Consider the following 14,193-nt stretch of genomic DNA (forward strand, 5'->3'; position numbering starts at 1 on the left):
GTGCCCAGTCCAGAGGGTCAGAGCCCTGTCCAGAGGGTCAGAGCCCTGTCCAGAGGGTCAGTGCCCAGTCCAGAGGGTCAGAGCCCTGTCCAGAGGGTCAGAGCCCTGTCCAGAGGGTCAGAGCCCTGTCCAGAGGGTCAGTGCCCTGTCCAGAGGGTCAGAGTCCAGTCCGGAGGGTCAGTGCCCTGTCCAGAGGGTCAGAGCCCAGTCCGAAGGGTCAGTGCCCTGTCCGGAGGGTTAGTGCCCTGTCCGGAGGGTCAGTGCCCTGTCCAGAGGGTCAGTGCCCTGTCCGGAGGTCAGTGCCCTGTCCGGAGGGTCAGTGCCCTGTCCAGAGGGTCAGTGCCCTGTCCGGAGGGTCAGTGCCCTGTCCAGAGGGTCAGAGCCCAGTCCGAAGGGTCAGTGCCCTGTCCGGAGGGTCAGTGCCTGTCAGTGCCTGTACGGAGGGTCAGTGCCCTGTCCGGAGGGTCAGTGCCCTGTCCGGAGGGTCAGTGCCCTGTCCAGAGGGTCAGTGCCCTGTCCGGAGGGTCAGTGCCCTGTCCAGAGGGTCAGTGCCCTGTCCAGAGGGTCAGAGTCCAGTCCAGAGGGTCAGTGCCCTGTCCAGAGGGTCAGTGCCCTGTCCGGAGGGTCAGTGCCCTGTCCCTGGGGGGTGTCAGAGTCCAGTTGAGGGGGCCATTGGGGCAGCACGGTGACACAGTGTGGGTTAGCTCTGCTGCCTCACAGCGCCAGGGACCCGGTTCGATTCCCCGGGGCTCGGGTCACTGTCTGTGCGGAGTCTGCACGTTCTCCCCGTGTCTGCGTGGGTTTCCTCCGGGTGCTCCGGTTTCCTCCCCAGTCTGAAAGACGGGGCTGGGTTAGGGTGGATTGGGCCGTGCTAAATTCTCCCTCAGTGTCACCCGTCTCTGTCTCTTCTCTCTCTCTCTCTGTCTCTCTCTCTGTCTCTCTCTCTCTCTCTGTCTCTCTCTCTCTCTCTCTCCTCTTCTCTCTGTCTCTCTCTCTCTGTCTCTCTCTCTCTGTCTCTCTCTCTCTGTCTCTCTCTCTCTGTCTGTCTCTCTCTCTGTCTCTCTCTCTCTCTCTGTCTCTCTCTCTCTCTGTCTCTCTCTCTCTGTCTCTCTCTCTCTGTCTCTCTCTCTGTCTCTCTCTCTGTCTCTCTCTCTCTCTCTCTGTCTCTCTCTCTGTCTCTCTCTCTGTCTCTCTCTCTGTCTCTCTCTCTGTCTCTCTCTCTCTTGTCTCTCTCTCTCTCTCTGTCTCTCTCTCTCTCTCTCTCTCTCTCTCTCTTCTGTCTCTCTCTCTCTCTCTGTCTCTCTCTCTCTCTGTCTCTCTCTCTCTCTGTCTCTCTCTCTCTCTCTGTCTCTCTCTCTCTGTCTCTCTCTCTGTCTCTGTCTCTCTCTCTCTCTGTCTCTCTCTCTCTCTGTCTCTCTCTGTCTCTCTCTCTCTCTCTCTCTCTCTCTCTGTCTCTCTCTGTCTCTCTCTCTCTCTGTCTCACTCACTCTCACACTCTCTCTCCAGGGACTTTCTGAGCTCCTCCATCCAACAGCTGAAATTGGTCCAGACCAAGTACGTCGAGTCGAAAGAGAGTTTGAAACAAACTCAGCAAGGGGACAACGCGGGTAAGTGTCGGTGAGGCAAGCTGCGGGAACCCCCAGACAGCCCATCCCCGAACCCCTCACCCCTCTGCTTCACAACCTCCTGGACCCCTTAATCTCTCCCCCCCCCCCCCCCCCCCCCCCAAAGACCCTGCCAATGTCCCTCCTTCCCCGTAACTAAACTATCAACTTCCTTCACTCGATGAAGAGCAGCGGGAACTGGAGAAGGCCATTCGGCCCCTCCCCGAACCTGTTCTCCCCCCACAACCACCCCCCAGTCCAATAATTTTGTTTTTAACAGATGCTACCACAGAAAGCATCCTTCCCGGGTGTATCACAGCTTGGTCTGGGGCTCCTGCTCTGCCCAAGACCGCAAGGAACTACAAAGGGTTGTGAATGTAGCCCAGTCCCATCACGCAAACCAGCCTCCCATCCATTGACTCCGTCTACACTTCCCGCTGCCTCGGGGGGGGGAAAAGCAGCCGGCATAATCAAGGACCCCCCCCCCCCACACACCCCGGACATTCTCTCTTCCACCTTCTTCCGTCGGGGGAAAAAGATACAAAAGTCTGAGGTCACGTACCGACCGACTCAAGAACAGCTTCTTCCCTGCTGCTGCCGTCAGACTTTTAGAAACATAGAGGATAGGAGCAGGAGGAGGCCATTCGGCCCTTCGAGCCTGCTCCCCCATCCATCACCATCACGGCTGATCATCCAACCCAACAGCCCAATCCTGCTTTCCCCCCCCATAACCTTTGATCCCCGTTCGCCCCCCAAGTGCTCTATCCAGCCGCCTCTGGAATACAGTCAATGTTTTGGCGTCAACTCCTTCCTGTGGGAATGAACTTTGCGCGCTGTACAGACAAAGCATACCGTTCATAGAGAAGGAAAGGAGAGGGTGCAGAATGTAGTGTTAGAGTCACAGCTAGGGGTGTAGAGAAAGATCAACTTAATGCGAGGTAGGTCCATTCAAAAGTCTGACGGCAGCAGCAGGGAAGAAGCTGTTCTTGAGTCGGTCGGTACGTGACCTCAGACTTTTGTATCTTTTTCCCCCGACGGAAGAAGGTGGAAGAGAGAATGTCCGGGGTGCGTAGGGGGGGGGGGGTCCTTGATTATGCCGGCTGCTTTTCCCCCCCCCCGAGGCAGCGGGAAGTGTAGACGGAGTCAATGGATGGGAGGCTGGTTTGCGTGATGGGACTGGGCTACGTTCACACACACGACCCCTTTGTAGTTCCTTGCGGTCTTGGGCAGAGCAGGAGCCCCAGACCAAGCTGTGATACATCCGGAAAGGATGCTTTCTATGGGGCATCTGTAAAAGTTGGTGAGAGTCGTAGCGGACATGCCGAATTTCCTTCGTCTCCTGAGAAAGTAGAGGCGTTGGTGGGGCTTTCTTAACTACAGTGTCGGCGTGGGGGGGACCAGGACAGGTTGTTGGTGATCTGGACACCTAAAAACTTGAAACTCTCGATCCTTTCTACTTTGTCCCCGTTGATGTAGACAGGAGCATGTTCTCCTCTACGCTTCCTGAAGTCGATGACAATCTCCTTGGTTTTGTTGATGTTGATGGAGAGATTATTGTTGCCGCACCAGATTCTCGATCTCATTCCTGTACCCTGTCCAGTCCTGTTAGAATTTTATGAGTCTCTATGAGATCCACCCCTCATTTGTCTGAACTCCAGTGAAAACAATCCTAACCTGGTCAATCTCTCCTCATACATCAGTCCCCCCGGGAATCAGCCTGGTAAACCTTCGCTGCGCTCCCTCGAGAGAAAGAACATCCTTCCTCAGAAAAGGAGACCAAAACTCCACACAATACTCTGGGTGTGACCTCACCAAGGATCATTTGAATGGACCTACCTTACGTTAAGTTGATCTTTCTCTACACCCCGAGCTGTGACTGTAACACTACATTCCGCACCCTCTCCTTTCCTTCTCCCCTCTGTGCTCTATGAACGGTATGCTTTGTCTGTATAGCGCGCAAGGCCATAAGACATAGGAGCAGAATTAGGCCACTCGGCCCATCGAGTCTGCCCCGCCATTCAATCATGGCTGATATTTTTCTCATCCCCATTCTCCTGCCTTTTCCCCATAACCCCTGATCCCCTTATTAATCAAGAACCTATCTATCTCTGTCTTAAAGACCCGGCCTCCACAGCCTTCTGCGGCAAAGACTTCCACACATCCACCACTCTCTGGCTGAAGAAATTCCTCCTCATCTCTGTTTTAAAGGATCGTCCCTTTAGCCTGAGGTTGTGTTCCCTCTGGTTCTAGTTTTTCCTACCGGTGGAAACATCCTCTCCACGTCCACTCTATCCAGGCCTCGCAGTGTCCTGTAAGTTTCAATAAGATCCCCCTCATCCTTCTGAACTCCCAACGAGTACAGACCCAGAGTCCTCAACCCGTTCCTCATCCGACAAGCTCTTCATTCCAGGGATATTCTTGTGAACCTCCTCTGGACCCTTTCCAAGGCCCAGCACATCCTTCCTTAGATACGGGGGACCCAAAACTGCTCACAATACTCCAAATGGGGTCTGACCAGAGCCTTATTCAGCCTCAGACGTCCATAAGAACACAGGAACTAGGAGTAGGCCATCTGGCCCCTCGAGTCTGCTCCCCCATTCAATAAGATCATGGCTGATCTTTTCGTGGACTCAGCTCCACTTACCCGCCCGCTCACCATAACCCTTAATTCCTTCACTGTTCAAAAATCTATCTATCCTTGCCTTAAAGAACATTCAACGAGGGAGCCTCAACTGGGCAGGGAATTCCCCAGATTCACAACCCTTTGTGTGAAGAAGTTCCTCCTCAACTCAGTCCTAAATCGGCTCCCCCTTATTTTGAGGCCATGCCCCCTAGTTCTAGTTTCACCCGCCAGTGGAAACAACCTCCCTGCTTCTATCTTATCTATTCCCTCCATAATCTTATATGTTTCTATAAGATCTCCCCTCATTCTTCTGAATTCCAATGAGTATAGCCCCAGTCTACTCAGTCTCTCCTCATAAGCCAACCCTCTCAACTCCAGAATCAACCCAGTGAATCTCCTCTGCACCTCCTCCAGTGCCAGTATATCCTTTCTCAAGTAAGGAGACCAGAACTGTACACAGTACTCCAGGTGTGGCCTCACCAGCACCTTATACAGCTGCAACATAACCTCGCTGTTTTTAAACTCCATCTCTCTCGCAATGAAGGACAAAATTCCATTTGCCGCCTTCATCACCTGCTGCACCTGCAAACCAACTCCTTGTACATCCAAGTCCATCCCTGCTCTTGTATTCCAGCCCTCTCGACATGAACGCTAACATTGCATTTGCCTTCCTAACTGTTGACGGAACCTGCACGTTAACCTCAAGAGAATCTTGAACAAGGACTCCCAAGTCACTTTGTGCTTCAGATTTCCTAAGCACTTCCCCATTTCCTTCAGGCGTGGAGCCTGAAGAGATAGGAGAGGCGCTAAATGAATATTTTTCGTCAGTATTCATGCAGGAAAAAGACAATGTTGTCGAGGAGAATACTGAGATACCGGCTATTGGGCGAGACAGGATTGAGGTTAATAAGGAGGAGGTGTTAGCAATTCTGGAAAGTGTGAAAATAGATAAGTCCCCTGGGCCGGATGGGATTTATCCCAGGATTCTCTGGGAGGCTAGAGAGGAGATTGCAGAGCCTTTGGCTTTGATATTTATGTCGTCATTGTCTACAGGAACAGTGCCAGAAGACTGGAGGATAGCAAATGTTGTCCCCTTGTTCAAGAAGGGGAGTAGGGACAACCCTGGTAATTATAGACCGGTGAGCCTTACTTCTGTTGGGGGCAAAGTATTGGAAAGGATTATAAGAGATAGGATTTATAATCACTGAGAAAGGAATAATTTGATTAGGGATAGTCAGCACGGTTTTGTGAAGGGTAGGTCGTGCCTCACAAACCTTATTGAGTTCTTTGAGAAGGTGACCAAAGAGGTGGATGAGGGTAAAGCGGTTGATGTGGTGTATGTGGATTTCAGCAAAGCGTTTGATAAGGTTCCCCACGGTAAGCTATTGCAGAAGATACGGAGGCATGGGATTGAGGGTGATTTAGTGGTTTGGATCAGGAATTGGCTAGCTGTAAGAAAACAGAGGGTGGTGGTTGGTGGGAAATGTTCATCCTGGAGTTCAGTTACTAGCGGTGTACCGCAAGGATCTGTTTTGGGGCCATTGCTGTTTGTCATTTTTATAAATGACCTGGATGAGGGCATAGAAGGATGGGGTAGTAAATTTGCGGATGACACTAAAGTCGGTGGAGTTGTGGACAGTGCAGAGGGAAGTGGCAGGTTACAGAGGGACATAGATAAGCTGCAGAGCTGGGCTGAGAGGTGGCAAATGGAGTTCAATGCGGAAAAGTGTGAGGTGATTCACTTTGGAAGGAGTAACAGGAATACAGAGTACTGGGCTAATGGTAAGATACTTGGTAGTGTGGATGAACAGAGGGATCTGGGTGTCCATGTGCATAGATCCCTGAAAGTTGGCACCCAGGTTGATAGGGTTGTTAAGAAGGCGTACGGTGTGTTAGCTTTTATTGGTAGAGGGATTGAGTTTCGGAGCCAGGAGGTCATGCTGCAACTGTACAAAACTCTGGTGCGGCCGCATTTGGAGTATTGCGTACAGTTCAGGTCGCCGCATTATAGGAAAGATGTGGAAGTGTTGGAAAGGGTGCAGCGGAGATTTACCAGGATGTTGCCTGGTATGGTGGGAGAATCGTATGAGGAAAGGCTGAGGGGCTTGAGGTTGTTTTCGTCAGCGAGAAGAAGGTTAAGAGGTGACTTAATAGAGGCATACAAGATGATCAGAGGATTAGATAGGGTGGACAGTGAGAGCCTTTTTCCTCGGATGGTGATGGCTAGCACGAGGGGACATAGCTTTAAATTGAGGGGTGATAGATATAGGACAGATGTTAGAGGTAGGTTCTTCACTCAGAGAGTAGTAAGGGCGTGGAATGCCCTGCCTGCAGCAGTGGTGGACTCGTCAACATTAAGAGCATTCAAATGGTTATTGGATAAACATGTGGATGATATTGGAATAGTGTAGATTAGAGGGGCTTTAGATTGGTTCCACTGGTCGGCGCAACATCGAGGGCCGAAGGGCCTGTACTGCGCTGTCATGTTCTATGTTCTATGTAGAGAATAGTCGGTGCCTAATCCGCCCGGTTAGCTTCAGTTACACCAGATATGAGCCTTGGCGATCTCCTTAACTCTTTCTTTTTCCTGTTTCAGGGAAGGACGTACTTGTGCCACTGACAAGTTCTGTATCCTTTGCTTCCTCGGGGAGGGGGTGGGTGGAGGGAGATTGGGAGACGGCAAGAGACCCGGTTATAAGAGAGGCCTGGCGGAACTGAACCCCGGTTTAGAACAAAGAGAACAGTCCAGCACAGGAAACAGGCCCTTCGGCCCTCCAAGCCTGTGCCGATCTTGATGCCCGAACTAAACTACAATGAAGAACCTTGTGCCCTCACTCGGTCCGTATCCCTCTGTTCCCTCCCTGTTCATGGACCCATCCAGATGCCTCTTAAATGTTGTTAATGTTCCTGCTTCCCCCACCTCCTCTGGCAGCGAGTTCCAGGCACCCACCACCCTCTGTGTGAAAACCTTCCCCCCGCGCATCTCCCTTAAACTTTCCCCCCTCTCCCCTTGGACCTGCGCCCCACCGTGTAGAACATCGAAAAACTACAGCACAAACAGGCCCTTCGGCCCACAAGTTGTGCCGGTCATGTCCCTACCTACCTAGGCCTACCTATAACCCTCCATCCTATTAAGTCCCATGTACTCATCCAGAAGTCTACTGGAAAACCCCATCGAGTTCGCCTCCACCACCACTGACGGCAGCCGATTCCACTCACCCACCACCCTCTGTGTGAAAAACTTCCCCCTAACATCTCCCCTGTACCTACCCCCCAGCACCTTAAACCTGTGTCCTCTCGTAGCAGCCATTTCCACCCTGGGAAAAAGCCTCGGAGAGTCCACCCGATCTATGCCTCTCAACATCTTATACACCTCTATTAGGTCCCCTCTCATCCTACGTCTCTCCAAGGAGAAAAGACTGAGCTCCCTCAGCCTATCCTCATAAGGCATGCCAACCAATCCAGGCAACATCCTTGTAAATCTTCTCTGCACCCTTTCAATCTTTTCCACATCCTTCCTGTAATGAGGTGACCAAAACTGAGCACAGTACTCCAAGTGGGGTCTGACGAGGGTCTTATATAGCTGCATCATTATCCCCGGACTCCTAAGCTCAATCCCTCGATTGATAAAGGCCAGCACACCATACGCCTTCTTAACCACCTCCTCCACCTGCGGGGCCGATTTTAGAGTCCTATGGACCCGGACCCCAAGGTCCTTCTGATCCTCTACCGTACTAAGAGTCTTTCCCTTTATATTGTACTCCTTCATCCCATTTGACCTGCCAAAATGGACCACTACGCATTTATCTGGGTTGAAGTCCATCTGCCACTTCTCCGCCCAGTCTTGCATCCTATCTATGTCCCTCTGTAACTTCTGACATCCCTCCAGACTATCCACAACCCCACCAACCTTCGTGTCGTCGGCAAACTTACCAACCCATCCCTCCGCTTCCTCATCCAGGTCATTTATGAAAATGACAAACAGCAAGGGTCCCAGAACAGATCCCTGGGGCACTCCACTGGTCACTTAACACTTTCACCCTGGGAAAAAGCCACTGACTGGTGGTTGGTGGATTTGCGGATAGCGATGAGGACCATCAGAGGATACAGCAGGATATAGATCAGTTGGAGACTTGGGCGGAGAGATGGCAGATGGAGTTTAATCCGGACAAATGTGAGGTAATGCATTTTGGAAGGTCTAATACAGATAGGAAATATACAGTAAATGGCAGAACCCTTAAGAGTATTGATAGGCAGAGGGATCTGGGTGTACAGGTACACAGGTCACTGAAAGTGGCAACGCAGGTGGAGAAGGTAGTCAAGAAGGCATACGGCATGCTTGCCTTCATCAGCCGGGGTATTGAGTTTAAAAATTGGGCAAGTCATGTTGCAGCTTCATAGAACCTTAGTTAGGCCACACTTGGAATATAGTGTTCAATTCTGGTCGCCACACTACCAGAAGGATGTGGAGGCTTTGGAGAGGGTTACAGAAAAGATTTACCAGGATGTTGCACTGGTCTGGAGGACATTAGCTATGAGGAGAGGTTGGAGAAACTTGGTTTGTTCTCACTGGAACGACGGAGGTTGAGGGGGAGACCTGATAGAAGTCTACAAGATTATGAGGGGCATGGACAGAGTGGATAGTCAGAAGCTTTTTCCCCCCCAGGGTGGAAGAGTCAATTACTAGGGGGGGGAACAGGTTTAAGGTGCGAGGGGGCAAGGTTTAAAGGAGATGTACGAGGCAGGTGTTTTTACACAGAGGGTGGTGGGTGCCTGGAACTCGCTGCCGGGGGAGGGAGTGGGAGCGGATACGGTCGTGAGTTTTAAGGGGCGTCTGGACAAATACATGAATAGGATGGGAATAGAGGGAGACGGTCCCCGGAAGGGTAGGGGGTTTTAGTTCAGACAGGGGGCAGCATGGTCGGTGCAGGAGGGCCGAAGGGCCTTTTCCTGTGCTGTAATTTTCTTTGTTCTATCCACCCTGTCTGTGCCTCTCATCATTTTGTAGACCCTCTATCAGGTCTGCCCTCAGCCTCCTTCTTTCCAGGCAAAACCATCCCAGTTTATCCAACCTCTCTTCGAAAGATGGGTGTCACAGTGTGGGTTAGCGCTGCTGCCTCACAGCGCCAGGGACCCCGGGTTCGATTCCCGGCTCGTGGGTCACTGTCTGTGCGGAGTCTGCACATTCTCCCCGTGTCTGCGTGGGTTTCCTCCCACACTCCAAAGATGTGCGGGTTAGGGTGGATTGGCCACGCTAAATTAACCCTAGCGTCGGGGGGGACTAGCAGGGTAAATATGTGGGGTTACGGGGATAGTGCCCTGGGTGGGATTGTGGTCGATGCAGATTTGATGGGCCGAATGGCCTCCTTCTGCACAGTAGGGATTCTATGGGCATGGAGGGATATGGGCCAAATGTGGGCAATTGGGACGAGCTTAGGGGTTAAAAAGAAAGGGGCGGTATGGACAAGTTGGGCCGAAGGGCCTGTTTCCGTGCTGTAAACCTCTATGACTCTCTCATGATCAGCGTGAGTTTGAAGGGCCAATTCCTGTGCCGTACTGTTCTTTGTTCTTCCTCTTCCTTTAAACGTTTAAACTCTCGCTCCCGGAGAGGGATGAAGTTTCACCCCTGGACAGGTCCATCCTCGCAAACGTATCGGGCTCTGTTTTAGAAATGCCCGGGACTCAGGCCAGTTCCGGGGGGGAACTGAAGTCTGCAGGTGCGATGGGGCCCGTTAGTGTCCCTTCAGAGATAACGAGAGTGCTCCAGTTCCAGCTGAGTTAGTCATAGAATCCCGGCAGTGCAGACGTAGACCATTCGGCCCATCGAGTCTGCACCGACCACAATCCCACCCAGGCCCTATCCCCAGAACCCCATGCATTTACCCTACCTAGTCCCCCTAACACTCAGGGGCAATTTAGCACGGCCAATCCACCCTAACCTACACATCTTTGGACACTTAAGGACATGGAGAATAACAGAGAGAGATGGAGTCAGAGAGTTTATTTATTAGTGTCACAAGTTAGGCTTGCATTAACATCGCAATGAAGTTACTGTGAAAATCCCCCTAGTCACCCACACTCCGGCGCCTGTTCGGGTTACACTGAGGGAGCGCCGCACTGTGGGAGAGTCAGTGCTGAGGGAGCGCCGCATTGTGGGAGGGTCAGTGCTGAGGGAGCGCCGCACTGTGGGAGGGTCAGTGCTGAGGGAGCGCCGCATTGTGGGAGGGTCAGTGCTGAGGGAGCGCCGCACTGTGGGAGGGTCAGTGCTGAGGGAGCACCGCACTGTGGGAGGGTCAGTGCTGAGGGAGTGCCGCACTGTGGGAGGGTCAATGCTGAGGGAGCGCCGCACTGTGGGAGGGTCAGTGCTGAGGGAGTGCCGCACTGTGGGAGGGTCGGTGCTGAGGGAGTGCCGCACTGTGGGAGGGTCGGTGCTGAGGGAGCGCCGCACTGTGGGAGGGTCAGTGCTGAGGGAGCGCCGCACTGTGGGAGGGTCAGTGCTGAGGGAGCGCCGCACTGTGGGAGGGTCGGTGCTGAGGGAGTGCCGCACTGTGGGAGGGTCAGTGCTGAGGGAGCGCCGCACTGTGGGAGGGTCAGTGCTGAGGGAGCGTCGCACTGTGGGAGGGTCAGTGCTGAGGGAGCGCCGCACTGTGGGAGGGTCAGTGCTGAGGGAGCGCCGCACTGTGTGGGAGGGTCAGTGCTGAGGGAGCTCCGCACTGTGGGAGGGTCAGTGCTGAGGGAGCGCCGCACTGTGGGAGGGTCAGTGCTGAGGGCGCGCCGCACTGTGTGGGAGGGTCAGCGCTGAGGGAGCGCCGCACTGTGGGAGGGTCAGTGCTGAGGGAGCGCCGCACTGTGGGAGGGTCAGTGCTGAGGGAGCGCCGCACTGTGGGAGGGTCAGTGCTGAGGGAGCTCCGCACTGTGGGAGGGTCAGTGCTGAGGGAGCGCCGCACTGTGGGAGGGTCAGTGCTGAGGGAGCGCCGCACTGTTGAATGTGCTGACTTTCCGGTGATCTGAGTCACTTGTCGCATTGTTGTTTCTGCAATTGCCCCGTGCGCAAATTGGCACCTCAGTTGCAGCAGTGACGGCGATCTGGAATGAATAACGTTCCTTGGTGTGTTTGTGTGATCTTTTGGTTATTGCGATGGGATTTGAATCTGCCTTGACTCTCAGCAAGATGTATGTTCCTGGCAAACTCGACAATGTAGATGTTGTGTTAATCGATGTGGGCACAGGTTACTACGTAGAAAAGGTCAGTATCTCTCTCACTCCTTCCCTAGGGGGTGGGCAAGGGGGTGGTGGAGGCAGCCGCACTGTGGGGAGGGTCAGTGCTGAGGGAGCGCCGCACTGTGGGAGGGTCAGTGCTGCGGGAGTGCCGGACTGTGGGTCAGTGCTGAGGGAGCGCCGCACTGTGGGTCAGTGCTGAGGGAGTGCCGCACTGTGGGAGGGTCAGCGCTGAGGGAGCGCCGCACTGTGGGAGGGTCAGTGCTGGGGGAGCGCCGCACTGTGGGAGGGTCAGTGCTGAGGGAGCGCCGCACTGTGGGAGGGACAGTGCTGAGGGAGTGCCGCACTGTGGGAGGGTCAGTGCTGAGGGAGCGCCGCACTGTGGGAGGGTCAGTGCTGAGGGAGCGCCGCACTGTGGGAGGGTCAGTGCTGAGGGAGTGCCGCACTGTGGGAGGGTCAGTGCTGAGGGAGCGCCACACTGTGGGAGGGTCAGTGCTGAGGGAGCGCCGCACTGTGGGAGGGTCAGTGCTGAGGGAGTGCCGGACTGTGGGTCAGTGCTGAGGGAGCGCCGCACTGTGGGTCAGTGCTGAGGGAGTGCCGCACTGTGGGAGGGTCAGCGCTGAGGGAGCGCCGCACTGTGGGAGGGTCAGTGCTGGGGGAGCGCCGCACTGTGGGAGGGTCGGTGCTGAGGGAGGGCCGCACTGTGGGAGGGTCAGTGCTGAGGGAGCGCCGCACTGTGGGAGGGTCAGTGCTGAGGGAGCGCCGCACTGTGGGAGGGTCAGTGCTGAGGGAGCGCCGCACTGTGGGAGGGTCAGCGCTGAGGGAGCGCCGCACTGTGGGAGGGTCAGTGCTGAGGGAGCGCCGCACTGTGGGAGGGTCAGTGCTGAGGGAGCGCCGCACTGTGGGGGGGTCGGTGCTGAGGTTTAACTCCGTGATCTGGGTTGCAGACGGTTGAGGAAGCTCGTGATTTCTTCAAGAGGAAAGTGGAGTTTCTGACGAAACAGATTGAAAAAGTGCAACCTGCTCTTCAGGAGAAATACACCATGAAGCAGGGTGAGTGAGACAGAGCCTCAGGACTGGCTGGACGGGGCAATGAGGGGAGGGGATTGGAAATTAGTATCTGGGGAACTTAGAACCTGATCGGCTGTGTGTGAGAGTGAGAAAACAGTGTGTGTGTGTGAGGTGATGTGTGTGTCTGTGCGTGTGTGAGCATCAGTGTGTGTTTGTGTGGACGTGTAAATTAATGAGTGTACGGGTCAGTGAGAGTGCGTGTCTCTCGTGGGTGCTCAGTGTGTGTTGCGAGTGTGTGCGTGTTGCGAGTGTGTGCGTGTTGCGAGTGTGTGCGTGTTGCGAGTGTGTGCGTGTTGCGAGTGTGTGCGTGTTGCGAGTGTGTGCGTGTTGCGAGTGTGTGCGTGTTGCGAGTGTGTGCGTGTTGCGAGTGTGTGCGTGTTGCGAGTGTGTGCGTGTTGCGAGTGTGTGCGTGTTGCGAGTGCTCTCTGCGTGTCAGTGTTGCGAGTGCTCTCTGCGTGTCAGTGTTGCGAGTGCTCTCTGCGTGTCAGTGCTGCGAGTGCTCTCTGCGTGTCAGTGCTGCGAGTGCTCTCTGCGTGTCAGTGCTGCGTGTGTGTTGCGTGTCAGTGCTGCGAGTGCTCTCTGCGTGTCAGTGCTGCGAGTGCTCTCTGCGTGTCAGTGCTGCGAGTGCTCTCTGCGTGTCAGTGCTGTGAGTGCTCTCTGCATGTCAGTGCTGCGAGTGCTCTCTGCGTGTCAGTGCTGCGTGTGTGTTGCGTGTTACGGATTACTCAGTGGAATTGAGCTGTTGTGTTCTGTTCACAGCCGTGATCGAGATGTTGAACCAGAAGATTCAGCAGATGGCAACTCTCAACGCCTCGCAGTCTGGAACCGCCAAAGCCTAACGGCCCCGTCTCACCCCCAACCCCTGGCCCGTCCTCACCCCCCGGCCCGGTCTCTGGCCGCCCCTCGAGGCTTCAGCCTGGGCCTCCCGTCGGCGAGTTCCAGCCTCGGAAACACTGGGCGTCCAGATTCCTACCGGTGCCTGTGAAGATTAATTGTAATGTTGAGGGGGCGGTATTTACCGTGAGTGTGTAATTGCCTGTAACCTGGTTACAGCGAGTGCGTAACCCGCTTCTAACCTGGCTATAGTGAGTGCGTAACCCGCCTGTAACCTGGTTACAGCAGGCGCGTAATTGCCTGTAACCCGGTTACAGCGAGTGCGTATCCGCGTGTAACCTAAGTGAGTGTGCCCCCCACCCCTCCTTTAACTTGTTACTGTGACTGTAATCCTCTTGCTGAGGCGTTGTGGTTATGTGTTAAACTGTCTGTTTATTAGCAGTGCGAGCGTGTTCCGAAATCCTCCACCCCCCCCCCCCCCCTCGTCATCGTTAATAAACTCCCGGCTGTTGTAAGGGGTTCTTCTCTCAGTTCTTGTCGCCAGCGTCTGTACGGATTGGAAACGAGATGATTCCAGACACCGGGGGGGGGGTCCCACCCCCCCAGTCCCACCTTTGCTGAGGGTTTGAGGGAGTCGGCACCCCTCACCTGCTCCTCCCACCTTCCAAACCAGCCACCCCTATCACCTAGAAGGACGAGGGGTGACCGGGGGGAGGGGCGGGGGCAGCAGCAGACGCGTGGGGAACATCCCCCACCTGCAAGATCCCCCCTCCGAGCCCACACCCCCCCCCCCAACACACACCATCCCAACTTGAAAACATATCGGCCGTTCCTTCACTGCGG

General features: G+C 54.5%; 1 protein-coding gene across 1 annotated transcript; it reads left to right on the forward strand.

Moving 5' to 3' along the window:
• Positions 1–1,512: 1,512 nt before the first annotated feature.
• On the forward strand, positions 1,513–13,879 carry pfdn5 (prefoldin 5). The gene is made up of 5 exons (XM_078207692.1): positions 1,513–1,607; positions 6,824–6,855; positions 11,399–11,473; positions 12,393–12,498; positions 13,276–13,879. Exons 3-5 carry the CDS (start codon positions 11,399–11,401, stop codon positions 13,353–13,355), a joined length of 261 nt encoding a protein of 86 aa, XP_078063818.1. The 5' UTR covers positions 1,513–1,607; positions 6,824–6,855; the 3' UTR covers positions 13,356–13,879.
• The last annotated feature ends 314 nt before the right edge of the window (positions 13,880–14,193 follow it).

The sequence above is a fragment of the Mustelus asterias genome, unplaced genomic scaffold, assembly GCF_964213995.1.
Source record: "Mustelus asterias unplaced genomic scaffold, sMusAst1.hap1.1 HAP1_SCAFFOLD_2609, whole genome shotgun sequence".
Lineage (NCBI taxonomy): Eukaryota > Metazoa > Chordata > Chondrichthyes > Carcharhiniformes > Triakidae > Mustelus > Mustelus asterias.